The 27,040-nt window shown below is 45.0% G+C and overlaps 1 protein-coding gene across 1 annotated transcript; it reads left to right on the forward strand.

Annotated features, from left to right (window-relative positions):
- Window positions 1–1,263: 1,263 nt before the first annotated feature.
- GALNT8 (polypeptide N-acetylgalactosaminyltransferase 8) lies at window positions 1,264–26,918 on the forward strand (the record flags this gene model as incomplete). The annotated part of the gene is made up of 11 exons (XM_083366617.1): window positions 1,264–1,459; window positions 5,754–6,048; window positions 9,787–9,953; window positions 14,482–14,665; window positions 14,815–15,012; window positions 16,632–16,746; window positions 17,992–18,177; window positions 18,876–19,013; window positions 21,860–21,955; window positions 22,893–23,060; window positions 25,988–26,918. 11 exons carry the CDS (start codon window positions 1,264–1,266, stop codon window positions 26,135–26,137), a joined length of 1,893 nt encoding a protein of 630 aa, XP_083222743.1. The 3' UTR covers window positions 26,138–26,918.
- Window positions 26,919–27,040: the final 122 nt, after the last annotated feature.

Below are 27,040 nucleotides of genomic sequence, written 5' to 3' on the forward strand. Positions count from 1 at the left end.
ACGGCTTGCCTCCAGAAATTGTGGGTGCTCCATCACTGGAGGTTTTCGAGAAGAGCCTGGACAGCTGTTTATCCAGAAATGTACGGGGTCTCCTGCCTTGACTAGAAGACCTCCAAGGTCTCTTTCCAACTCTGTTATTCTGAACAGAATGTGAAGTAGATGGTTCCAGTTTTAGTCCTGGAGAGACATCCCATATCCAGCAGAGAAGATGCACCCGAATTTCAGAGGACAAAGAAACTTTTCAGCTTCATCTGGCCCAAGATCTAGGAAAGTCTTGGCCATCAACCCTGTGCTGAGAACAAAAGAATGAAGGAAGGCCTTCTCCTAGGCCAGGGGTAGGCAACCTTGGCTCTTTTATGACTCGTAGACTTTAATTCCCAGAATTCCTGAGGCAGCCACGCTGAGGGGAAAGAGAGGTTTCCAAGCTGAGCCATGCTGGCTCAGGAATTCTGGGAGTTGAAGTCCACGAGTCATGAAGGGGTCATAGTTCCCCCATACTGGCTCAGGAATTCTGGGAGTTGGTCCATGAGTCATGAAGGGGCCATAGTTTCTCCCATGCTGGCTCAGGAATTCTGGGAGTTGAAGTCCACAAGTCTTAAAGTTGCCAAGGTTGAGGACCCCTGATATAAGGCAGAGGTGGGGAACCTTGCCTCTTTTATGACTCGTGGACTTCAACTCCCAGAATTCCTGAGCCAGCCATGCTGAGGGGAAAGAGAGGTTTCCAAGCTAAGCCATGGTGGCTTAGGAATTCTGGGAGTTGAAGTCCACGAGTCATGAAGGGGCCATAGTTTCTCCCATGCTGGCTCAGGAATTCTGGGAGTTGAAGGCCACGAGAATCCCAGGGAGATCTTAAGCCTCTGAAAGGGTTGCCCATTGTATCGGAGACTTTTGCCGAACTCGCCCTTGTTCTACAGCTTTGGTTATAATTGTTCTTTTCTTTTTGTAATTTAATTGTTTGAGCCTCCCGGAGTCAGGCATGTGAGGTGGGTGGTTATAGAAGTGCAACAGATAAAGCAAATAAATGCAGCTCCTTTCAAGGGCTGGGCAGTTTTTGTTGCATTTACTTTTGGGTGAAGCCCCACAACTGCAAGGACAGCCCCACCCTCCATTTCCAGGGACTATAAATTGCCACCACAAGTTTCCTAGATGTCCAGAAAAGTCTTCTTCCAGCGCAGAAGCTATTGCCCCAGCTTGGTGGTGGAATCAGTCCCCTTCCTGATCATCTGGAGAAGATAACCTTGGTGGGAATTCATACGTCCTGCAATGGTGCTGGGACGGAAGTTGCCGGGTTTCCTTCCTACGTTGCTCATCCTGCTCTTCATTGTGAATATTTTGTTTGTGATGCACGTGCAACGTGAAATGCGGACCCTTAGAAGGGGACCCGTTGGACACCGAGAAGAACGAGAGAATGACTTCGTTGGGCATCTAGAGAAAATAGAGACGATGTTCCTCAATCTATGTAAGTAAGAAGAGATGTCATTTCTGCTGAGGCTTTGTTATGGACAGTCACTTGTCTGAGATGGGATATAAGTTCTCCTGCTTGAGCAGGGGGCTGGACTAGAAGACCTCTAACGTCCCTTCCAGCTCTATTCTGTTCTAAATATTGTAACCATGGGCAGAAGCCTCCGATACAGGATTTCATTGTTCTGCACACCATGAGTTTCAAAATTTTAAAACTCTTATCCTTTTCCTTGGGCATGTTTGATCTTTTCCAGACTTTTCAGGAAACATAATTCGAAAAAAAGCAGGTGAAAGAGAAGCAATTTTGCCTAAATATGAGTTATATAACTAACATACAAGTTGCCCTGCAGTAAGATGGGTTGCCAATAAAATAGATAGATAGATAGATAGATAGATAGATAGATAGATAGATAGATAGATAGATAGATAGATAGATGGATTCATGGATGGATGGATGGATGGATGGATGGATGGATGGATGGATGGATGGATGGATGGATAGATAGATAGGTAGATAGGTAGGTAGGTAGGTAGGTAGGTAGGTAGATAGATAGATAGATAGATAGATAGATAGATAGATAGATAGATAGATAGATGATAGATAGATAAGAACTAGATTAAATAGTTATCCTATGGCTCTCCATCCCCACCACTATTACTGTTGGGCATATTGTAGGGTTAAAACAATTATTTAACAAAGTTGTTCTATTTCATCGCTGCAATTTTTGCCATTTCAGTTCTGAGTATGAAATCTCGCTTTGAAGTCCAACAGTTTGGAAGTGCTAACTAAATACTGCTCCACGCCATTACCAAATGCCACCTAATGCAACTTATCAATAAATAATAGTGTCAGCTATTAAGCTCTCTTGAACGCTGGGGGCAAAGCCATGTCCTTTAGGAAATAGCCCTGCAAGACAGAGTAAAACGGTTTCCTCCAGGAGCTTATGAAGCAAAGCAAGGCAAGGCAAGAGAATGAAGGATCCTCAGAGTAGCGACTGAGGACAAAGCCCCCAGGTCCCTCACACACTCAGTAACAACTGGGATCAATTCCCTCTTCTAATTTTACTGAATATTTGAGGATGTTTTTATAAACATAGGAAGCTAAGGTATTATCCGAGCTCTCCTAAGAAGGAAGGACAGCGAGGAGGCGCGGGTAGGAAACAGGAGAGAGGAGGAGGAGGAGGAGGAGGAGGAGGAGGAGGAGGAGGAGGAGGAGGAGGAGGAGAAGGAAGAAGAGGGGAGGGCAGTGGAGGGGAAGGGAGTGAGAAGTAGGAGAAGGGGAGGGGAGGGGAAGGAGGGGAGGAGATGAGGGGAAGGGATGGGAAAGAGGAGAGTGCAGAGAGGGAGGAGAGGAGAAGAGGGGAGAAGAGGGGAGAGGGAGGGAGAGGGAGAGGGGAGAGGAGGGGAAGGAAGGAGAGAGGAGGGGAGAGAGAAGAGAGGGAACAGACAAGGGGAAAGGAGAGATGAGGGGAGGAAAGAGGAGGGGAGAGAGGGAGAAAAGGGGAGAGGAGAGGAGGGAGAGGGAAGGAAGAGGTGAGGGAGAGGAAGAAGAGAGGGGAGAGGGGAGAAGGGGAGAGGGGAGGGAGAGGAGGGAGAAGAGAGGAGAGGGAGAGGAGAGGGAAGGGGAAGGGAGAGGGGAGAGGAGGGGAAGGAAAGAGGAGGGGAGAGAGGAGAGAGGGAACAGAAAAGGGGAAAGGAGAGATGAGGGAGGAAAGAGGGGAGAGGAGAGGAGGGAGAGGGAAGGAAGAGGTAAGGGAGAGGGAGGAGAGGAGAAGAGGGGAGAGGGAAAGGGAGGGAGAGGGAGAGGGGAGAGAGAAGAGAGGGAACAGAAAAGGGGAAAGGAGAGATGAGGGAGGAAAGAGGGGAGAGGAGAGGAGGGAGAGCGAAGGAAGAGGTAAGGGAGAGGGAGGAGAGGAGAAGAGGGGAGAGGGAAAGGGAGGGAGAGGGGAGAGGGGAGAGAGAACAAAAAAGGGGAAAGGAGAGATGAGGGGAGAGGGAAGGAGGGTGAGAGAGAGGGAGGGGAGAGGAGGGGAAGGAAGGAAGGAAAGAGGAGGGGAGAGAGAAGAGAGGGAGCGGAGACAAGGGGAGAGGAGAGGGAGGGGAGATAGGGTATATGAGATCTCTTAAGACCTTTCTGTGCCAAGGCAAAGGTTATTACTCAGAAATTTCAACTTCGTTCTTGCCTTACAGCTTTGAAGAACCACCCGGAACGCTTGGCTTCCCATTTTTTTTTAAAAAAAGCTGTTCTCGCTTTTTAAATTTGTAAACTATTTCCTGACTTTTACTGTCGGACTATATGTAAACAAGTCTCATTCCTCCTACAGAGCTTCAGGTGATATTTACATAATTGCTATAACCGCTCTGAGATGTTTTGGATTGGTTTGCACTTTTTTGGGGGGGGGGCCGTGGATCCACAACCAGTTTTCATGTTTTGCATCTGCCTCTGTAACTGGTTCAATGGCCGCCTACATAAAGTATTGTGTACAGTTACTACAGGTTACTAAATGAATTGTGACCACCCGGAATGGTAAATCATTCATTATAATTTATTTCTAATTCCTTTAACTTTTAGAGTCCAAGATTCCAGACAAGTTAGCAAACCAATTTTACTATCTCTGGATCTTTTCATAAACGCACAGGTATTTGGTGCATGAAATGACATCAAAATAATGTACATCAGTGTTTACCTCTGCCACTTTAAGGTGAGCGGACTTCAACTCCCAGAATTCCCCTGCCCAGCTCACCTTAAAGTGGCGGAGGTAGAGAAACACCGATGGACAGTATTTCTTACTTGTCATTTCTGCTTCTTGCTTGATGTTTTTTGCTTGATGACCTTTAGCCAGAGTTCGAGTGTCAACATCTCAACCTTCAAAGATGCAGATCTTTCTTCCACCTCCAAGCAATTTCCCCCCCTCCTCTTTGTGATAACAGCAAAACCTGATTCGACCACACACAAAGGCTGGGAAAGCAAAGAAGCATTTGTGGAATTTGTCTCCACAGTTATAAATAGGTTGGGAAGGCCATTGTTTCGGAGTTGAAAGTACCCACCTTGATCAAAATTAACTTGTCGTCCATCGTCCCGATCCATTTGTAGTATTTCTGCCTCCTTCTAATCATGACTTCTGACTCCGTCATGGTCGACTGCACTACAGAGGTGCTCTTTGACCATGGTGTTGACCTGAACATAGAAGAATAAGTTTGGGAGGGACCTTGGAGGTCTTCTAGTCCTAACCCCTGCTAGAGTTAGAGTTAGGCCTCCTATAAAGATGGGTGTGTGTGTGTGTGTGTCGAATTATTTTCCAAAGCAAGACAAGAAACAGTGGTTGGAAACTAACCAAGGAGAGAAGCAGCCTAGAACTAAGGAGGAATTTCCTAACGGTGAGAGCAATCAACCAATGGAACAGCTTGCCTTCAGAAGTCGTGGGTGCTCCAACACTAGTGGTTTTCAAGAAGACACTGGACAACCATTTTTCTGAAATGGTGTAGGGTCTGGAAGACCTGATAGCAATATCTCAGGGGCTGTCCCAAAGAAGAGGGAGTCAAGCTATTCTCCAAAGCACCTGAAGGCAGGACAAGAAGCAATGCCTTGGTAAGGCCACACTTGGAATATTGCTTCCAGTTTTGGTCACAATGATGCAAAAAAGATGTTGAGACTCTAGAAAGAGGGCAGAGAAGAGCAACAAAGATGATTAGGGGATCAGAGGCTAAAACATATAAGGAACGGTTGCTGGAATTGGGGATGTCTAATAGTTTAATGAAGAGAAAGACCAGGGGGGACAGGATAGCAGTGTTCCAGTGTCTATCAGGGGCTGCCCAAAGAAGAGGCAGTCAAGCTATTCTCCAAAGCACCCAAAGGCAGGACAAGAAGCAACGGATGGAAACTCATCAAGGAGAGAAGCAACCTAGAACTAAGGAGGAATTTCCTGACAGTGAGGACAATTAACCAGTGGAACAACCTGCCTCCAGAAGCTGTGAATGCTCCAACACTGGAAGTCTTTAAGAAGAGACTGGACAGCCATTTGTCTGAATTGGTATAGGTTTCCTGCCTGAGCAGGGGGTTGGACTAGAAGACCTCCAAGGTCCCTTCCAACTCTATTATTATTATTATTATTATTATTATTATTATTATTATTATTATTATTATTGTTATTGTTATTGTTATTGTTATTGTTGTTGTTGTTGTTGTTACCTCAGGAATCCCTTCCAGCCTTGCGTTCTATATTCTAAGTTATCCTTTCTCAGCTTTGGGCACTTTTATCCCTCAGCCTCTTGCGCTTTTGTGTGTTTTTCAGCAAACTATATAAAACAATCAGACGGAAAAAAGAAGGCAGCGGATGAACGGAAATTGCCCGAGGAGCCACACCGGGAAATACAGAAAGACGAACAGGGCAAGGGAAACCAGAGGGAAGCTGTAGCGCCTGCCAGGATGCGCTTCCCAGATTCCCCTCTGTTCCGGAGATGGGGCAAAGTTTTAATGGAGGACCAGCAAATTGTAGCTCAGGAGCTCTTCGTGAAGTACGGGTACAACGTTTACCTGAGCGACCGCTTGCCTATGGAAAGGCCTTTGGAAGACACCAGACCCCCCAGGTGAAATGGCGTTTTCTCCGTCTTTGGCTTACCAAGGGGCGGGCAAGGCTGGCGACCTGGGGAGCGACGGTGGCCATGGTGAAGGAGAACACAACAGGCTGGCGCAGAGGCCAGATGAGACGGTTGGAAGCATGCTGGGCGCAGGAAGTCCTCGACGTACAAGGGTTTCATTTAGTGACCATTCAAAGTGACGACGTCACTGCAAAAAAAAAAAAGCCGACTTGGGACCGTTTTTCACGCTTACGACGACCCTTGGTCCTGTGATCCCCATTCCAGACGCTTGGCAACTGACTCCTATTTATGGCGGTCGCACTGTCCGGGGCTGGCGTGATAGGGCCTCCTGCCGGAGAAGGGGGTCAGTCTAGAAGACCTCCCAGGTCCCTTCCAGCTGTGCGGTTCTGTCCTGTGCTTCTGACTTTCTGACAGGCAAAGTCAACGGGGAGGGGGGGGGCAGATTCACTTAATAATTGTGTTACCAGCTTAACAACTGCGGAGATTCGCTTTCGAGATTCGAGGTTGTCAAACGGGGCAAAATTCACTCGGCAGCCATCTCGCTTGGAAGCAGACATGTTGAGCTCCGTTGGGGTCATAGGTTTAGTGTTTAGTATTTAGTATTTATTTATTTTTTTTATTAAAAAGTTTTACAGTACATTTTATTTATGACAAAACAAAACAAAACCCCTCCCAACCCCCTCCCCTCTTCCCAACCCTCCCCAACACCTCCCCCCTCCCCCTCCCCCGACTTCCCAGAGCTGAATACAAGGTATAAAAGTAAAAACAATCATAATCTACCGTATGCAAACAACAATAAACTATTAAATCTATGGCACTTTAACTCTTATAAGATGACTACAAACAATATAAATATCACACCAGTACATATTCAAATGCTAAATAATTCCCAGAGCTCAATACATGATATAAAAGTAGAAGCAATCATAATCTACCATATGCAAACAGCAATAAACTATTAACTCTATCACACTTTAACTCTTATAAAATAACTACAAGAAATGTAAATATCACCTCAGTACTTATTCAAATGCTAAATGAAACGTTTTAGTCCCATATTAATCTGTTAACTAAAACCTTAACAAATAGATTGTAGTCCGTGTTCAAAAGTGAAGTGTTCAAAATCTGTCTATAATTTTTTGCTTAAGTAACGTCCTAATCTTCCTTCGGTATCAAAGAAATAAAAGCAGTTTTTTCCCTCCTCAATTATCAATTGATTCATCTCTTCCTTTTGTTCCTATGTAATAACTAAATTCCAGACTACATCTATGTTTATTATTCAAATATATTAACACACCTCTCATATAAGCTTTACTAGCATCCCAAACCATTTCAATAGTGGTACCCTTATACATATTAATTTCAAAAAAATAAAATCCTTCATCTGTTTTTTACATTCATCCACATTTTCCTGATTTCTAAACAAAATCTCATTTAGATGCCAGGAGCGCCTATCTGAGATTTTGTTTAGGCGTATTTAGTATTTATTATATTTGTATACCGCCCTTCTCCCGAAGGACTCAGGGCGGTGAACAGGGCACATATAAAAATACAGAATACAAAAATTAAAAAAGAATTAAATAGGAGCCCGAGCTAAAACAATAGATCAGACATGTCAAACACAAGGCCCGGGGGCCGGATCCGGCCCGCAAAGTGGTTTCATGTGGCCCGCGAAGCCATCCTGGAAACAGTGAGGGAACGGCCCCCACTGCCTTGGCCCTGGCCCAGAGACCCTCCTTCTGCCAGAGACCCTCAGATCTGTCCCACTCCTGCCCAGGCCCCCATAGGCACCCTCAATGCCAACGATGTAGAGCTGGCCACGCCCACCCAGTAGGCCATACGCACTCTAGCCACGCCCACCCAGTAGGCCCCGCCCACCCTGGCCATACCCACCCGGCCCCTTGAGGGCAACCGCAATGCTGCTGCGGCCCTCAATGAAATTGAGTTTGACACCCCTGCAATAGATGGTAATAAAAAATCCACAATAAAAACCCCAACACATCCCCCATTAGGCCAGGCCGGCTTGTTCAAATAGGTAGGTCTTCAGACCGCGTCGGAAGGAGCGAAGGTCAGGTGCCATCCGGAGCTCAACCGGCAGGTTGAGAACTAACCTAACAAAACGGGGACATGTTCTAAAAAGGGACAGGATTGGTGCGTGTCTTCTTGTTTCTGCGAGAACACCAATTCACCTTAACGACGTTTGGGCAGTTTCCTTCTGACTTTAATTCTTCATTTCTGTGCACCGGGTATTCTTAAAAGCAGAAACTCGTGCAGATAGTCCTCAACTTTATCACAGCTGAACCGGGAGTTTCTGTTGATAACCGAGATGCTTAAGTGAACTTTGTCCCGTTTTACGACCTTCCTTGCCATGGTTGTTAAGTGAATCACTGCAGGGGGTTAAGTTAGTAGCACGGTTGTTCAGTGAATCTGGCCTCCCCATTTTGCGCGTCAGAAGGTCCCAAAGGGGAATCACGTGACACCCCCCTTCCCCAGGACACGGCAGCCATCATTCGTACACGCCAGTTGCCAGGGGTCTGAATTTTGATCAGGTGACCCTGGGGACGCGGCAAGAGTTGTAAATATGAAAATAGGGTCATGAGTCTTCTGGTTGACTCAGCCTTTTGTCCTTCCGAGGTTGGTAAAATGAGGACCCAGATTGTTGGAGGGCAACGGGCTGACTCTGTAAACCGCTTAGAGAGAGCTGTGAAGCACTGTGAAGCGGTATATAAGTCTAAGTGTTATCGCTATTGTTATCTAAGCTGTGGTGGCGCAGTGGTTAGAATGCAGTATTGCAGGCTGACTCTGCCCACTGCCAGCAGTTCGATTCTGACCAGCTCAAGGCTGACTCAGCCTTCCGTCCTTCCGAGGTCGGTAAAATGAGGACCCAGATTGTTGGAGGGCAACGGGCTGACTCTGTAAACCGCTTAGAGAGAGCTGTGAAGCACTGTGAAGCAGTATATAAGTCTAAATGTTATCGCTATTGTTATCTAAGCTGTGGTGGCGCAGTGGTTGGAATGCAGTATTGCAGGCTGACTCTGCCCACTGCCAGCAGTTCGATCCTGACCAGCTCAAGGCTGACTCAGCCTTCCGTCCTTCCGAGGTCGGTAAAATGAGGACCCAGATTGTTGGAGGGCAACGGGCTGACTCTGTAAACCGCTTAGAGAGAGCTGTGAAGCACTGTGAAGCAGTATATAAGTCTAAATGTTATCGCTATTGTTATCTAAGCTGTGGTGGCGTAGTGGTTGGAATGCAGTATTGCAGGCTGACTCTGCCCACTGCCAGCAGTTTGATCCTGACCAGCTCAAGGCTGACTCAGCCTTCCGTCCTTCCGAGGTCAGTAAAATGAGGATCCAGATTGTTGGGAGGCAACTGGCTGGCTCTGTAAACCGCTTAGAGAGGGCTGTGGAGCACTGTGAAGCAGTATATAAGTCTAAGTGCTGTGCCCTGAGGATGTTATCTAGTTTGGTAATGAAGCGTCTGCAAGAAAACCATCAAGCTGAGAGAGTACGAAGGATCCCCAAGCTTTATTTGCTTGCTCCTACATGTGAGGTTGGACAGCCATTTGTCTGAGATGGTATAGGCTCTCTTGCTTGAGCAGGGGCTGGGCTAGACGACCTCCAGGGTCCCTTCCAGCTCTGTTATTCTGTTATTCTGCCCCTTGCAATTCTTCACTCGCATTGCGCCACAATACCCTACTGAATGTTCGTCTTTCCGGGTTTCCTCCAGATGTCAAGAGAAGAAATATTTGCGTGATCTCCCAACCCTTAGTGTCATTCTTATATTCTTTAATGAGGCCACCTCCATCCTCTTGCGTGCAATCACCAGCATAATTAACCGAACACCGTCTCACCTCCTGAAAGAAATTATCCTTGTTGATGATTGCAGTTCAAACGGTAAGTGGCAGAGTCTGAAACTTAAACACCAATTCATTGCAGGGCTACCGGTCACTTCCATTGATATACTGTACCTAAGCAGATTGCAACCCTTATACATTTTACTCATCAACTTATTATGGGCTTAGTTTAAAAGACTAAGTCAACTCTGAGAACAATTTACTACAGTTATACAATATGCCAAGAATAGAATCAATGGAAGATTTTGAAGACTCCAACTAGCTCCTGGAAGCAATAGCACGAAATACTATAAGGATTTGCCCCTAAGTAAAATTTTACTGTTACATGTTCCCTAATACCATTAGTTTGCTTAAAGAAAACAAATATTTTTGAACACTTAACTATTAACATAGGAGGCTGTTCTTACCTATTATACTTTAAAATAGACCCCATCCAAATTACGATTGCTCCTACAATTGTCTAGTTAACGGGCCTTCCCAAAATTGAAGGGGCATATTGCACAGTCCTTAAAATAGCTTAACAACAGCCCACTTCTTAAACCATTGTTTCATATTGACTCAAATGCTGAAGTAGTTTAAGATTTGGATCTTCTATAGGGTGCCTTAAATTCAGTAAGTATATTTTACAGTCAGTTTAATTATAAACTATTACTTGCCTTTACAATCCATATTAAATGTGCCAGTAGGAGGTGCACTATACGAGTCCTAAAATAAATAATTCTAGATAACTAAGGATACTGTGCAAACTTGTTCATGAAATCGGGGACTTCTACGGAAAACTGGACTGCAGATAGTCCTTGACTTACAATGGTTCATTTAGGGACTGTTTGAAGTTACAACGGCTTTGAAAGAAGTGACATAGGACGCTTTTTCACACTTACAGCCATTGCAGCATCCGTCACGGCCACGTGATCAAAATTCGGGCACTTAGCGGCTGACTCATATTTATGACGGTTGCAGGATCATGTGACTCCCCTTTTGCGACCTTCTGACAAGTCAGATTCACTTAATAATCATGTAACAGTGTAACAGAGATTCACTTAATAACTGGGGCAAGAAAGGTCATAAAATGGGGCAAACGTACTTAACAAACATCACACTTAGCAACATAAATTTGGGGCTCCATTGTGGTCGTAAGTCAAGGACTACCTATTTATAGAAACATTCCTCATAGAAATTCCAGATCATTTACTGAATAAAGTGCACTACCGTACTGTGAAGGAATTGCAACAAACCAACACACCCTCTTTCCACTGTGATGTGTTAGAAATTCTCCATATAGCCCTACAGAACAGACAGCGCACTGTCCCCATGTGCTTTTCTGCTTACTGCAACAAGGAAGCAGGAAACTTTATTCAGAGAAAAGGCATAGATGCAACTACCAACTTATAAATGCTGCCACCTGCTGGTTGAATACTGCTGTAGCTGTTGTACAGAATACACGAACGCTGTATTACAAGATCTCTCTGCACATGCCTTAAATTAGGTTTTCAAGACATTATTGTTTTTCCCAATTGCTGGGAAGCTATTCCCAATTGCTGCATACTTAGATTTGGAGAACAAGATCCAAACTTGAAATGTTTTGAGTCTGAAGAAATCATTTCACACGGGTTAAACTCGGAACAAAACACTCTGAAACACAAAAGGCAAAAAGAGGTATCACATTCTTTTTGTTGTTGTTGTTGTGAATGTGGAATCTTGGTGGTCTCTGAGGTTGCTTATTTCCTTGCAGATGTTTCATTACCCAACCGGGTAATAACATCGGTGTGAGTGAGTGTGGCATTTGCTCCCCTTTTTTATGCAATAGCTTGCTCTGCTAGCTACGATAGGAAGGAAAAAGAAATGGCAAACTGAAGACAACTTTACAAAAAGCAGAGCCAACAACTGCGGCCAAGAACAACCAGCCAGCGAGTAGACCAGCTCTTCAAATCTCTCTGGAGTTCCAAAGGTGCTTTTTTTTCAAGAGGCAACAGGACTTTCTCGTTTGTTTGTTTTTTCCTTGAAGACGTTTCACTTCTCATCTAAGAAGCTTCTTCAGTTCCGACTGGATGGTGGATGGAAGATGGAAGGATTTATATTCCTGGCAGTCATCTGGTCATTGGTACTCTTCCTGAGAGTCGCTGAGGCCACTTGGAGGCTGACCTGCGCCCTCGGGAATCACCTGAGTGGCGCGAATGGTTGTGGAGCCTTCTTGGAACCGCTGAAAGGATTGCGTTGTAGACTGGAGACAGGTGGTCTCATATCCCCCTCCAGCCCAGCCCACCCACCCCGTTAATTTTAATGTAGATGGCTTCTTTGAGGCTTCTTTTCCTCCTTCACCGAACACATCAACTCTGTGGACAGATACATTAAGTTCACACGGGAAGATGTTTAGGAAAATGGCCCCCGAGATAGCAGTTATGCTCTCTACATGGGGCTGCCCTTGAAGACCACCCGGAGGCTTCAGCTGGTGCAGAATGCAGCTGCAAGGGTTGTGATGGGAGCACCCCAATACTCCCATATTACACCCCTCCTGCGTGAGCTGCATTGGCTACCAGTTGCCCTCCGGGTGAAATTTAAGGTGCTGGTACTTACCTTTAAAGCCCTACATGGCTTAGGCCCAGGATACTTGCAGGACCATCTGCTGCCGGGAACGAATTCCCATCGTCCAGTACGCTCACACAGAGAGGGCCTCCTCAGGGTGCAGTCGGCTAGACAATGTCGGCTGGCGACCCCCAGGGGGAGGGCCTTCTCTGTGGGAGCGCCAACCCTATGGAACCAGCTCCCCCCTGAGCTTCGGATGGCCCAAAACCTCCAATCCTTTCGCCGCGGCCTCAAAACACTCCTGTTCCACCAGGCTGACCTGGACTGACAGGCATTTTAATTAATTTATATTTAGAATTTTTAATTTATTTTTTAATTCTTTAATTTTAATTTATTGCACAGATGATTTCAATTTTATTTTTATCTTGATTTCTGTACTTATTATATGTTTTGTTGTTAGCCACCCTGAGTCCTTCGGGAGATAGGGCGGGATATAAATCCCATCAATCAATCAATCAATCAATAAATAAAAATAGGGGTGGGGGGAGAGATAAAAGAGAAACAATTTTAAAAGGTGGACACTAGAGGGCACTAAAAACTTCAACTAAGGGAGAAAAATAGATAAACTTGATTCTCTCTTTCTGTCTCTCACGCGCTCGTGCGTGTGCGCGCGCACACACACACACACACACACACACACACAGTTTCTTGGGAGTTTATCTGTTTTATTTTCAGTCAAACAGAGGTAGCAATGTAGCCAGGAAAGTCCTTTCCCGAGAACCTGGGTTAGGCAGAAGTTTTTTGGTGTTAGAGGTATCGCCGTAGGATGTAAGCTTTTCCAAGCAAAATGGTTTTTTTGCAATTGACCGATGGTGATTTGGTCAGTGCCGATGACGTGCAAGTGATGTTCCAGATGTTTTGGGATTGCACCCAAGGCCCCTATTACTACTGGCACTATCTTTGCTTTCTTTTCTACTTCTGTTTGCAGGCCTTTGTATTTTGCAATTTTTCTCCAGTTCTTTCTCTTCTGTTTTTCTGTCTCCAGGTACTGTAACGTTGACTGTCCAATTTTTTTCGGGCGGGGTGTGTGTGTGTCTTTCTTATAAATAATTGTTAAATCGGGAGGTTATGTGGCAGGTGCTTGTCTGAAGGTGAAGGTTTGTCCTCCGAGCTTGTGGGTTGGTTTCCGAACGTTTCGTTACTTGACAAAGAGATCCGGGTCTGTTTGAATTCTAAAGTCCCAAAGCAATTTAGCTTCTTCACTTTCTATTACTGGGTCTAATTCTGTGGTCCCACCAGTCCTGGTTTGCAGGAAAAAGATATTCCTTGCAGACATTCCAATGCACCGTAGTGGCTACTTTGTCATTTATTTATTTAATTAGATTTCTATACTGCCCTATTCCCGAAGGACTCAGGGCGGTTTACAGGGCAGCGTAAAATACAATATAAAAGATAATATAAAATTAAAATAAATTAAACTAATTAAGCCCAACAATTAAAACAATATTTAAAAAGCTAAAACCCCTTCAGTCCAGGCCTGATAGATCAAAAAGCCAGGTTTTCAGGTCCCGGCGAAATGAATGCAGATCAGGGGCGGTCCGGAGTTCCACAGGTAAATCATTCCAAAGGGCAGGCTCGCCCACAGAGAACGCTCTTCCCCTGGGAATAACCCACCGGCATTCCTTAACCGGCGGTATCCTGAGAAGGCCCTGCAAGTGGGAGCGCACGGGACGAAGGGAGCTTGACGCCGGCAGCAGGTGTTCCCTCAGATAACCCGGACCCAAGCCATTTAGGGCTTTATAGGTCATCACCAGCACCAGCTTTATAGGTCATGCCATTGTGTGTTATTGTTGTTATTATTAATAATAATATTACTACCACTACTATTATTATTTTAATAACCAGGTATCTCTCAACATTATTAAATAGCAAAGAGAGAATGAAAAGTTTACCCGTGTAACCAAATTCGAATTTTCACCTCTGTTCTGGCATAAACATCTCAAATTAACGCGGTTAACGTCTGTTACATTTTTTTTCCTCCACAGAGGAACTTAAAGGCCCTTTGGAAGAGCACGTCAAAAAGTTCAACGCCCAACATCCTGGACTGCTGAAAATTGTGAGACATCAGGAAAGGATGGGGCTCACAGAAGCCCGGATTTCTGGCTGGAAAGCATCTCGTGCGGATGTGGTGGCTATTCTGGACGCGCACATTGAAGTCAACACGGAATGGTAAGCCTAGATTGAACGTCATCCATCTCCGGAGAGGAACTTAACAGATCCATTTCCATCCATTGCCCTGATAGCTTAGATTGGCAGTAGCTTGGTAGATTTTTAAAAGTCCCGCGTAGATTCATGAACTCTTTTCTGCTTTAATGAAGGGCTGAACCAATTCTCTCGCGCATCAAGGAGGACCACACCGTTATCATATCGCCGGTGTTTGATAACATCCGCTTTGATGATTTCCAACTTACTCAGTACCCAGCGGCTGCCGATGGGTTTGACTGGGCTCTTTGGTGTATGTACGAATCCATACCGGAAGACTGGTATGCCCTCAAAGACCCAACTGCACCAATCCGGTAAGTCATCATGATACGGGTTGAAGCTTCTACCACCTCAACTTTCCTGGAACGAAAACAACCAGAAGTTTTTAATTGATGTTCTCTCTTACTAAAGATGATGCCGCAAGCTGGTGAAATGAAAGTATTAGCTGGGTAATGCTAGAAGCTCACACCCAGCTAGCAGTTCGAAAGCATGCAAATGCGAGTAGATAAATAGGTACCACCTCAGAGGGAAGACAACAGCGTTCCGTGCGGCTCAGAGTATAGTCATTGCTGGCCACATGACCACAGAAGTGTCTTCAGACAATGTTGGCTCCAGGGGTGGGATTCAAATAGGTGAACAACCGATTCTTTGGGTGAATGCCGCTTCTGGAAATCCGTTCTGGGCCTGGGCAACAAAAAATTAGCTACCGGTTCTGCTGAAGTAGTGCAAACCGGCTGAATCCCACCACTGGCTGGCTCCCTCAGACCTGAACATCACCCCTGGAGTTGGACACAACTGGACAACATGCTAGAAGACTACCATGCTTCCTCGAAAATAATACCTATCCTGAAAATAAGCCCTAGCTTGATTTTGACGTGCACCCAATGTAAGCCCTACCCCTCAAATAAGCCCTAGTTTGGGGGCAAGGTGCACAATTAAAAATCAAGCTAGGGCAGGGGGGTGCAGCTGCCCCACACACCCCACATCCATGGCCACTTGCGGCTGCATGCCACATAGCACATCACTCCACTGTTGCCACTCACGGCAGGAGGCCATGTTGCTCGTCGCACCAATCCCGCCACTACTGATGCTTGCCGCAGGAGGCCGCACGTCGCATTGTTCATGATCGGCATGATGAGCCACGCGGTCAGGCAGCCGCACAGGAAATGAGGCAATAGTGAAACAGGTGTCAGGGCATGGGCCTGGCTGCGGCGGTCCTAGGTAAGTGGGTAAGACATCCCCCCAAAATAAGACCTGTTGCCTTATTTTGGGGAAAACACAGTATAAATCATTTGTCAGGAAACAATCTAGGCTTCGATGAAGCCACTGTGTCAGGCTCCAAGGATCAAAAAGGGCATGCTAAGTTTCTTCTAAGCCACCTTCCAGGGTTGGAGCATTCACCGCTTCTGGAGGCAGGTAGTTCCACTGGTTAATTGCTCTGACTGTCAGGAAATTCCTCCTTAGTTCCAGGTTGCTTCTCTCCTTGATGAGTTTCCATCCGTTGCTTCTTGTCCTGCCTTCAGGCGCTTTGGAGAATAGCTTGACTCCCTCTTCTTTGGGGCAGCCCCTGGGATACTGGAACCTTGCTATCATGTCCCCCTTCGTGCTTCTCTACATTAAACTTACTAGACATACCCAATTCCAGCAACTGTTCCTTATATACCCTTAGACAGAAAGTTGCTAAACTAAAGCAAAGAACCTTCATCATTCAAGATACACTCCGAGGACTTCTAGGGAGGCGCCATCTTAAACTCTCTTTCTCCTAACCAAACTATCTAAATGTTGCTGTCCCCCGGTCCTCTGGAATGAAAATCAATAAAAATGTCTCTGTGTCCATTGCTAGGTTCTCTCGAATGTTTCATCCAACGCTTAGGCATATCGATAGATGTTCACGAATAAAAGCTGGTGACCCTTTTGCTGTTATTTATGTCAGGAGTCCTTCTATCATGGGAATACTTGCCGCGAACAGAGAATTTTTGGGGAAGATTGGTGTTCTGGATGGCGGAATGCACATTTACGGCGGAGAAAATGTGGAGTTGGGGATCAGGGTGAGATTTTTTTATATATATTTTTTAAATTCCCTTGTCTTTTTTGGGGGGGGGGTACCGGTTCATGTGTTCATTTTTTGCAACCTTTTGTTCTGTCCCAGCCTACGTGAGTTCTTGTTATGTTCACAAGGAGAAATCCCTCTTCCAAGAAAGAGGCAGGATAGGTTTAGGGGTATTTTATAGTTTTGTATTAATTTATTGAATAGGGCTGTAGTATTTAATATTTTTTAAATTTTGTATATTGTATTTTATTGCATTGCCCTGTACACCGTCCTGAGTCCTTCGGGAGAAGGGCGGTATATAAATTAAATTAATAAAATAAATAAATAAAATAAATAAATTGCAAGAAAAAACCAACCCCTTTTATTCTCACAGACCTGAGTCAAGGTCCAAGTCGAACAAACACAGTCCACAGAAACTCCATCCTCTACACGAATGGTTGCCCTTGGCAACCAGCACCTCCCACACCTTCCCTTTTATAATTCAGCCCAGGCGTGGCTTCCTAACGCCTTCTCCTTTGCCTTTGGAGCCGCCCCATTGCGTTCCTCTGTCCTACTCGCTTCTCTTGCCGGCGCTTTCGTGCATCCTGGATATTTCCCAGCTGTGCTTCACCCCTGTCCAACTCAGGCTCCCAGCACAGCTGTGTCTCAGCCTGAGGGCGAGTAGAGGGGCTCGGCTTCTCGTCCGACTGTGAGTCTTAGAGCTCCTCAGAGCCTTCCTCTGTCTCTGATGTCACTCCAGGCCCCTCCTCCCCCTCATTTGATTCCTCAGACTCAGCTGCCAGATCTACTGGCTGGCGAGGAATCACAACACTTATTCCATTGATTAATTATATGCGTTGCAGTTATTCTGTCAGAGCATGCAGAGCATTCTTTTTTCGCTGAGGTAACCCAGAAGTAAATACAGTAAACAGTGGTTTGTAATTAAATGGTGGTTTATATTACAATGTCTAAAAATATATTAGAAACAAAATACATACACGTGGTGATAGTTCAGCAAGCTCCAATACACCGCAATTGCAGCAGTCAAACGGACAAGAGAGAAAGACTCCAGCAAAAAACTTCCCTTTTATACTCAGGCTCTTAAAGCGATACAGACACCTGCTGAGTCATTCCTAGTATTGCATCAGCCACATTACATTACACCTTTAGGTAAGCTGTTTAGCCTTTAAATCATCATCCTGACATATTCTTATGGAAGGAAAAAAAAATCCCTGAAGAGTCTATTCTTATTTTACAATGACAGGCTTGGCAATGTGGCGGAAGAGTTGAAGTCTTACCGTGTTCAAAGATTGCACATCTGGAGCGAGCCCACAAGCCCTATCTGCTAGATTTTTCCATTGCTGTGAGGAGAAATGCATTACGTGTCGCAGAAGTGTGGATGGACGAATATAAATTCATGGTCTACTACGCCTGGAACGTACCTCTTGAGGTTGTTGGCAAATTTTATCTATGTAGGAAGTCAATCAATCCATCAGAATAGAGCTGGAGGGGGCCCTGGAGGTCTTCTAGTCCAACCCCCTACACAGGCAGGAGACCCTATACCATTTCAGACAAGTGGCTGTCCAGTCTCTTCTTAAAAACCTCCAGTGATGAAGTACCCACAACCTCTGGTGGCAAGTCGTTCCACTGGTTAATTGTCCTCACTGTTAGGAAGTTTCTCCTTAATTCCAGGTTGTTTCTCTCCTTGATCAGTTTCCACCCATTGTTTCTTCTCTTGCCTTCTGGTGCTTATTTTTTTTTTATTTTATTTTATTATTTATTATTTTACCTTATTTATTATTTTATTTTATTTTATCTTATTTATTATTTTATTTTATCTTATTTATTATTTTACTTTACCTTATTTATTATTTTATTTTACCTTATTAGTTATTTTATTTATTTTATTTTATTTTATTTTATTTTATTATTTTATTTTATTTTATTATTTTATTTTATTTTATTTTATTATTTTATTATTTTATTTTATTTTATTTTATTATTTTTTATTTTATTTTATTTTATTTGTGGAAAGTCCCTCAGATTTTCTCCCGAGGTTTTCTTTCAGACGTCTCGAAGGGCTTCTAAACTGAATCATTTGAATTACGTGTTCGCCACCTCTTTGAAAATGGTGTCCTCCTTTTCCAGGATTCCGGCGTAGATTACGGAGATGTTTCCTCTAGAAAAGAACTAAGGAAGCGACTCAACTGCAAAAGCTTTGATTGGTATATCAAAAATGTCTATCCTAACTTGGTCCCTCAAGTTAACATTGTAGGCTATGGAACAGTAAGTAAAAGCTGGTAAGATGATATATTGTTTGCTTCTTGCAAAACAGCTCGTCACTTGATCTGAGGTGTCCCCCCAACACACACACACACACACACACACACAGTTTTTCTGAAGGTTCTGCCAAGTTAGCTGGCTAGCTTGCTTTATTTACTGTGTGTATATATATATATATATATATATATATATATATATATATATATATATATATATATATATATATATATATATATATATAAATGGTGGTGCAGTGGTTAAAGAGCAATGTTGTTGTTGTTGTTAGCTGCGAAGTCGTGTCCGACCCATCGCGACCCTATGGACAACGTTCCTCCAGGCCTTCCTGTCCTCTACCATCTTCTGGAGTCCCTTTAAGCTCACGCCTACTGCTTCAGTGACTCCATCCAGCCACCTCCTTCTCTGTCGTCCCCTTCTTCTCTTGCCCTCAATCTTTCCCAGCATGAGGCTCTTCTCCAGTGAGTCCTTCCTTCTCATTAGGTGGCCAAAGGATTTGAGTTTTAGCTTCAGGATCTGGCCTTCTCAAGAGCAGTCAAGGTTGATCTCCTCTAGGACTGACCGGTTTGATCGCCTTGCAGTCCAAGGGACTCGCAGGAGTCTTCTCCAGCACCATAGTTCAAAGGCCTCCATTCTTTGGCGCTCAGCCTTTCTTACAGTCCAACTTTCACTGCCATACATTGCAACAGGGAAGATCATGGCCTTGACTATACACACTTTTGTTTGCAGGGTGATGTCTCTGCTTTTTAGTGTACTGTCTAGATTTGCCATGGCTTTCTTCTCCAGGAGCAAGCATCTTTTAATTTCTTGGCTGCAGTCCCCGTCTGCGGTGATCTTGGAGCCCAGGAAAATAAAATCTGTCACTACCTCCACTTCTTCCCCATCTATTTGCCAGGAATTGAGAGGGCGGATGCCATGATCTTGGTTTTCTTAATGTTAAGTTTCAACCCAACTTTTGCACTCTCCTTCTTCACCCGCAACAAGAGGCTCTTTAGTTCTTCTTCACTTTCTGCCATTGGAGCGGTATCATCTGCATATCTTAGGTTGTTGATATTTCTTTCGGCAATCTTAATTCCAACTTTTGATTCATCTAGCCCTGCCTTTCTCATGATGTCCTCTGCATATAAGTTAAATAGGCAGGGCAACAGTATACAGCCTTGCCGGACTCCTTTCCCAATTTTGAACCATTCAGTGGTTCCGTGTCCAGTTCTCACTGTTGCTTCTTGACCCGCATATAGGTTTCTCAAGAGACAAATAAGATGGTCTGGTATGCCCATCTCTTTAAGAACTTGCCACAGTTTGTTGTGATCCACACAATCAAAGGCTTTAGTATAGTCAATGAAGCAGAAGTAGATGTTTTTCTGGAACTCTCTAGCTTTCTCCATGATCCACCGTATGTTGGCAATTTGATCTCTAGTTCCTCTGCCTCTTTGAAATCCTGCCTGTACTTCTGATAGTTCTCGATCCACATACTGCTGGAGTCTAACTTGTAGGATTTTAAGCATAACTTTACTAGCATGTGAAATGAGTGCAATGGTGCGATAGTTTGAACATTCTTTGGCACTGCTTTTCTTTGGAATTGGAATGTAAACTGATCTTTTCCAATCCTGTGGCCACTGTTGAGTTTTCCAAATTTGCTGACAAATTGAGTGTAGCACTTTCACTGCATCATCTTTTATCTATCTGTCTATCATCTATCTATCTATCTATCTATCTATCTATCTATCTATCTATCTATCTATCTATCTATCTATCTTTCTATCTATCTATCTATCTATCTATCTATCTATCTATCTCTATCATCTATCTATCTATCTATCTATCTATCTATCTATCTATCTCTACCATCTTTTATCTATAGATGATAGTAGATAGATGATATAGTAGATAGATAGAACATAGATATAGATGATAGATAGATAGTAGATAGATAGATAGATAGATAGATAGATAGATAGTAGATAGATTATATAAGATAGATGATAAATAGGTAGATAGATAGTAGATGATATAAGATAGATAAATAGAAGATAGATGATAGATAGCTTTTAAAAGTCAATCTATCTATGTATTTAAAGTTGACTCTTTTAAAAGCTGTTGAATGAAATTGAATTGAACTGAATGAAAAAAAAACCTCTCACATTTCAGTCTGAACTTCCCTTATGAATAAATGTTACATTAAACACTGAAATGTCCTAATATTCTTTGAACATCTAATTTGGGGAGTTTGCTGGGAGATACGTGACAAGCATGTACAATAAACTGCGTTTGTGTTTCTGGAGTGCAAGGAAACTATATGTGACCTACTATGGTATTTCATAAATGGGTTGAAAGTCAGCGAGAAGGGAGAAGGTTTAAAGGATTGGCCAGGTAGTCCTCAATTTACGACCACAAGCGAGCGCAAAGTTTCAGCTGTTAAGGGAGACATTTGTTAAGCATCTTTTGCCCCATTTGACAACTGTTCTCTCTGCAATTGTTACGTGGACCCCTGCAGTTGATAAGTTAGCGATGTGGTCATTAAGCGAATCCAGCTTGTCAGAAGGTCGCAAATGGGGATCATGTGATCCCAAAGGGACACGGCGACCATCATAATTATGAGCCAGTTGCCCAACGTCCAGATTTAGATCACATGAGACCCTGAGGAGGCTGCAACGGTCTGAGTGTGAAAAACAGTCATAAGACACTTTTTTTTTCCTCAGGGCCGTTGTAACTTTGAACGGTCTCTCAACAAACGGTCGTAAGCCGAGGACTGACTCTATCACATTCTGCTTCGTTTTATTGGTCCTGGATTGCAGGCTTGTAAATCCTGTTCTTCACTCTCCCTTACCCTGTAGATGAAAAATCCGCTAAGTGAGGAAAACTGCATAGATCAAGGGCCGGTTCCCGGGAACACTCCCATATTGTACGTCTGCCATGGATATAGCCCACAGGTAAGGTGGTGTCGAACTCTTTCTGGAAATGCCAAAACAGTGGCGAAAATGCCAATTTCATCGAACGTAGAATAATACGGTTGCCAGGAACCTCTTCTAGTCCCCAACCTATGGGCCTCATCCCACTACCGAGCTGCGGCCTCTTGGGCAATGGGCTGCGGCAGTGCCTGGCTGGTGCGCGCACACATACGCACCCACTCCCCCCCACTCGCACTATAGCCTGCAGCCCCGTTTGCAAATGCACGCGGGCGAGAATGGGGCCGCTAGCAACAGACGGGTGTCCGCGGCCTGTTTGTGCAAACGGGATCACTAGTGTGGGGCAGGTGTGCATGGCATGTTTGCGCGTGCACAAATGGGGACACTAGGGCAGGGCAGGTATGTGCGGCCCGTTTGTGCATGCATGATTGGGGCCACTAGTGCATGTGCAAAGGGGCCCACTAGTGCAGGGCGTATGCGCCCACTCCCCCACACTCACACTACAGCCTGTGGCCCCGTTGGCAAATGCACGCAGGGGAGAATGGGGCCGCTAGCACCGGGTGGGTGTGTATGGCCTGTTTGCGCATGCACAAATGGGGACACTAGGGCAGTGCGGGTATGTATGGCCCATTTGCACATGCAGGAATGGGGCCACTAATGCATGCGCGAATGGGACCGCTAGCGCAGGGCAGGTGTGCATGGTCCATTTGCGGATGGGCAAACGGGACCGCTAGTGTGGGGGCGGGTGTGAGCGGCCCGTTTGCGCATGCACAAACAGGGCTGCTAGTGCCGCGCCAGTGTGCGCAGTCCCATTTGCGTACACACGTGCACCAATTTAGAAGCTGTTGTCCCAGAAGGCTGGATAACTCTGTTCTTGTCCAACCCCGCCTGCTCAAAGCAGCAGACTTTGAATGGTCACGAAACGAACGGTTGTAAACCTGCGGGCTACCTGTGTTTCTAGCACATGTTCTATCACAGCACCGGAGAATTCTTTGTGGGAGGTTTACAATCCCGGCGCAACGCAGTTGACAGATGCTTGACGGATCCTGGAGAAGGAAAGCTGCCGGTCATTGAGCAGTGTGATGAAGCGAAGAGAAGAGGCCTGAACATGCTCTGGGATTTCACACAAGTAAGCGTTTTAATTGATGGAGCCCTGGTGGCGCAGTGGTGAGAATGTGGCATTGCAGGCTAACTCTGCCCACTGCCAGAAAGTTCGATCCTGACCGGCTCAAGGTTGACTCAGCCTTCCTGTCCTTGCGAGGTCGGTAAAAATGAGGACCCGGATTGTTGGGGGCAACAGGCTGGCTCTGTAAACCGCTTAGAGAGGGCTGTAAAGGACTGTGAAGCGGTATATAAGTCTAAGTGAAATTGCTATTGCTATGTAAGCCTTAGGGGCTCAGTGGTTAGAATGCTGGATTGCAAGCTAACTCTGCCCACTGCCAGGAGTTCGATGCTCACTGGCTCCAGGTTGACTCAGCCTTCCTGTCCTTCCAAGGTCGGTAAAATGAGGACCCAGATTGTTATGGACAATATTCTGAGTCTGTAAACCACTTAGAGAGGGCTGTAAAGAAGTGTGAAGCAGTATATAAGTTTAAGTGCTATTGCTAAGTCTTAAGGAAGGAAGGAAGGAAGGAAGGAAGGAAGGAAGGAAGGAAGGAAGGAAGGAAGGAAGGAAGGAAGGAAGTGAGAGCTGTGGTGGCGCAGTGGTTAGAATGCTGGATTGCAGGCTAACTCTGCCCACTGCCAGGAGTTCAATGCTCACCGGCTCCAGGTTGACTCAGCCTTGCTAAGTCTGAAGGAAGGAAGGAAGGAAGGAAGGAAGGAAGGAAGGAAGGAAGGAAGGAAGGAAGGAAGGAAGGAAGTGAGAGCTGTGGTGGCGCAGTGGTTAGAATGCTGGATTGCAGGCTAACTCTGCCCACTGCCAGGAGTTCAATGCTCACCGGCTCCAGGTTGACTCAGCCTTGCTAAGTCTGAAGGAAGGAAGGAAGGAAGGAAGGAAGGAAGGAAGGAAGGAAGGAAGGAAGGAAGGAAGGAAGGAAGGAAGTGAGAGCTGTGGTGGCGCAGTGGTTAGAATGCTGGATTGCAGGCTAACTCTGCCCACTGCCAGGAGTTCAATGCTCACCGGCTCCAGGTTGACTCAGCCTTGCTAAGTCTGAAGGAAGGAAGGAAGGAAGGAAGGAAGGAAGGAAGGAAGGAAGGAAGGAAGGAAGGAAGGAAGGAAGGAAGTGAGAGCTGTGGTGGCGCAGTGGTTAGAATGCTGGATTGCAGGCTAACTCTGCCCACTGCCAGGAGTTCAATGCTCACCGGCTCCAGGTTGACTCAGCCTTGCTAAGTCTGAAGGAAGGAAGGAAGGAAGGAAGGAAGGAAGGAAGGAAGGAAGGAAGGAAGGAAGGAAGGAAGGAAGGAAGGAAGGAAGTGAGAGCTGTGGTGGCGCAGTGGTTAGAATGCTGGATTGCAGGCTAACTCTGCCCACTGCCAGGAGTTCAATGCTCACCGGCTCCAGGTTGACTCAGCCTTCCTGTCCTTCTGATGTCGGTAAAATGAGGACCCAGATTGTTATGGACAATATTCTGTAAACCGCTTAGAGAGGGCTGTAAAGCACTGTGAAGCGGCACGTAAGTCTAAGTGCTATTGCTATTGCTATTGTTATTTAAGCGAAGTGGTGAGAATGCAGCCATTGCTGGCTAACTCACTGCTCACCGCCAGCAGTTCGATCCTGACCGGCTCAAGGTTGACTCAGCCTTCCATCTTTCTGAAGTCGGTCAAAGGAGGACCCAGCTTGTTGGGGGCAACGCGCTGACTCTGCAAACCGCTTAGAGAGGGCTGAAAAGTGCCATGGAGCACTGCACAAGCTATTCGCTACCAGAGAGAGTTTAGAAAGCTAGCACGTTTTGCTTAATACCGTTGCTGTGTTCAATTTCAACAGAACCTCAGATCTGTTCCCATAGAAATCATCTAGGAGTGCCTGGATCAGAGATAGACCATAGAATAGCTGAGTTGGAAGGGACCTCAGAGATCATCCAGTCCAGCCCCCTGCTCAAGCAGGAGACCCAATCTCCAATCTCTTTTTGAAAGCCTCCAGTTGATGGGAAGCCACAGCTTCTGGAGGCAAGCCATTCCACCGGTTCCTCTCATCTTTAGGATTTTTTTTTAATTCCAGGTTGCTTCTCTCCTTGGTTAGTTTCCATCCGTCGTTTCTTGTCTTGACTTTTGGTGCTTTGGAAAATAGGTTGATTCCGCCCCCCCCCCTCACCTCTTCTTTGTGGCATCCCCTCAAATATTGGACGATCGTTATCAGAATAACCGAATAACAGAGTTGGAAGGGACCTGGAAGGTCTTCTAGTCCAGCCCCCAGCTCGAACAGGATACACTACCATTCCAGACAAATGGCTGCCCCAGCTCTTCTTGGAAGCCTCCAGTGATGGAGCACTCACAGATTCTGGAGGCAACACAGCTTTTGATTGTTAACTGCATTCACCGTATTCCACTGACGCCCGGAATTGCGTTTGTGTTCTACTTTGTAGCTTTACACAGCTTTACACAATTATAAGCTTTCTGAAGTGTTGACACAAAGTCAAGACAAGGGATACATTGAATAATAATAATAATAATAATAATAATAATAATAATAATAATAATAATAATAATAATGATGATGATGATGTTAATAATAATAATGTTAATAATAATAATGTTAATAATGTTAATAATAATAATAATAATAATAATAATAATAATAATAATAATAATAATTTTATTTATATACCGCCCTTCTCCCGAAGGACTCAGGGCGGTGAACAGGGCAGACATATAAAAAATACAAAAATACAAAAGTTAAAAAAAATATGCCCAAGCTAAAAACAGTAAATACATATATTAAAAATGACAATAAAAAGCCCAACCCATTCCCCCATCAGGCCAAGCCGGCTTGTTCAAATAAATGTGTCTTCAGCTCGCGACGGAAGGAGCGAAGATCGGGCGCCATCGGGCCCTGAATTCAATTACGTGCCTTTTTAAAAAAAAAAAAAATTATACTATTTTTTTTTATTATTCCAGGGATCATCTGTAACCAACATGAAAACAAAAAGGTGTCTTGAAATTGCAAAGGATCCCGGATCTTCCTATTATACTCTAGTTATGCAAAATTGCACAGGTCAAAAGTGGTTTATTCAAAATACTGTCAAGCAATGGGGGAACCAGCCGTAGGGCGGCGGCTAAATCGTGCTTCAATTCAAAAAAAAAAAAAAGGTGCAACGGAGTAGGAGAGACTAACGGGAATAGTTTGACCTGTTTCAACGGGGAATACTTTTGATTCCGGTGTGCGTCCCCGACTTACGACCCCAATGGGGCCGTACAATTTCTGCCGCTGAGCAAGACGGTCGTTAGGCGAGTTGTGCCCCATTTTTTATGACCTTCCTCGGCACACCTGTTCCTTCGGAAGAGGAAAGAGACTTCAAACCCACCAAAACGCACCACGTCCCAAAGTTATTAGCTTAACTTTCTCTTCCGTGAACTAAAGACTCTTTCGGACCATTTTGACGAATGCACCATCCCATTAATATAACAGTCAAACTTCCCGCTGGATTACGTTGACCGACATTCGTCGGATTCAGAAACCGGTCATAGCAGGGTGTCCCAAAATGTCCGTCTGCTTACGCAGAGTTTATTACTTTTATACAGTTTTAACCAGCAGGAAAGAGCGCATAGCAAAAGCATTGCTATTGGTGTATTTCCTTGTCAATCTTTAAGAAAGTCCCAGCCAGGGTAGAGTCTCACGTATCTTGATGGTTCCTGGCGGTCCTTGGTGGTGCTAACTGGGGTGAGCTCATAGACATGCGGTAAACAAGATACTGAGGCATGGCAGTTTGCTGCACACGGCCCCTTCGTAACTTTTATATGACCTCTATCTCTACAAACATTTATTGTTTTCTTTTGGAATACCAGCCACGATGCTTCTCAAATGCTCTCGAAAGATATAACCAGGGCTTTTTTTTTTGTCACAGAACGCTCAGAACGGAGTTCCGGCACCCTTTTTTGGATGGAACCTTGTAGGCTAGGCAAGACAGGTTGTATGACATGTGTGAGTTCTGGCACCTTTTTCATTTCATT

Source organism: Vipera ursinii, assembly GCF_947247035.1.
Source record: "Vipera ursinii genome assembly, chromosome: 6".
Lineage (NCBI taxonomy): Eukaryota > Metazoa > Chordata > Lepidosauria > Squamata > Viperidae > Vipera > Vipera ursinii.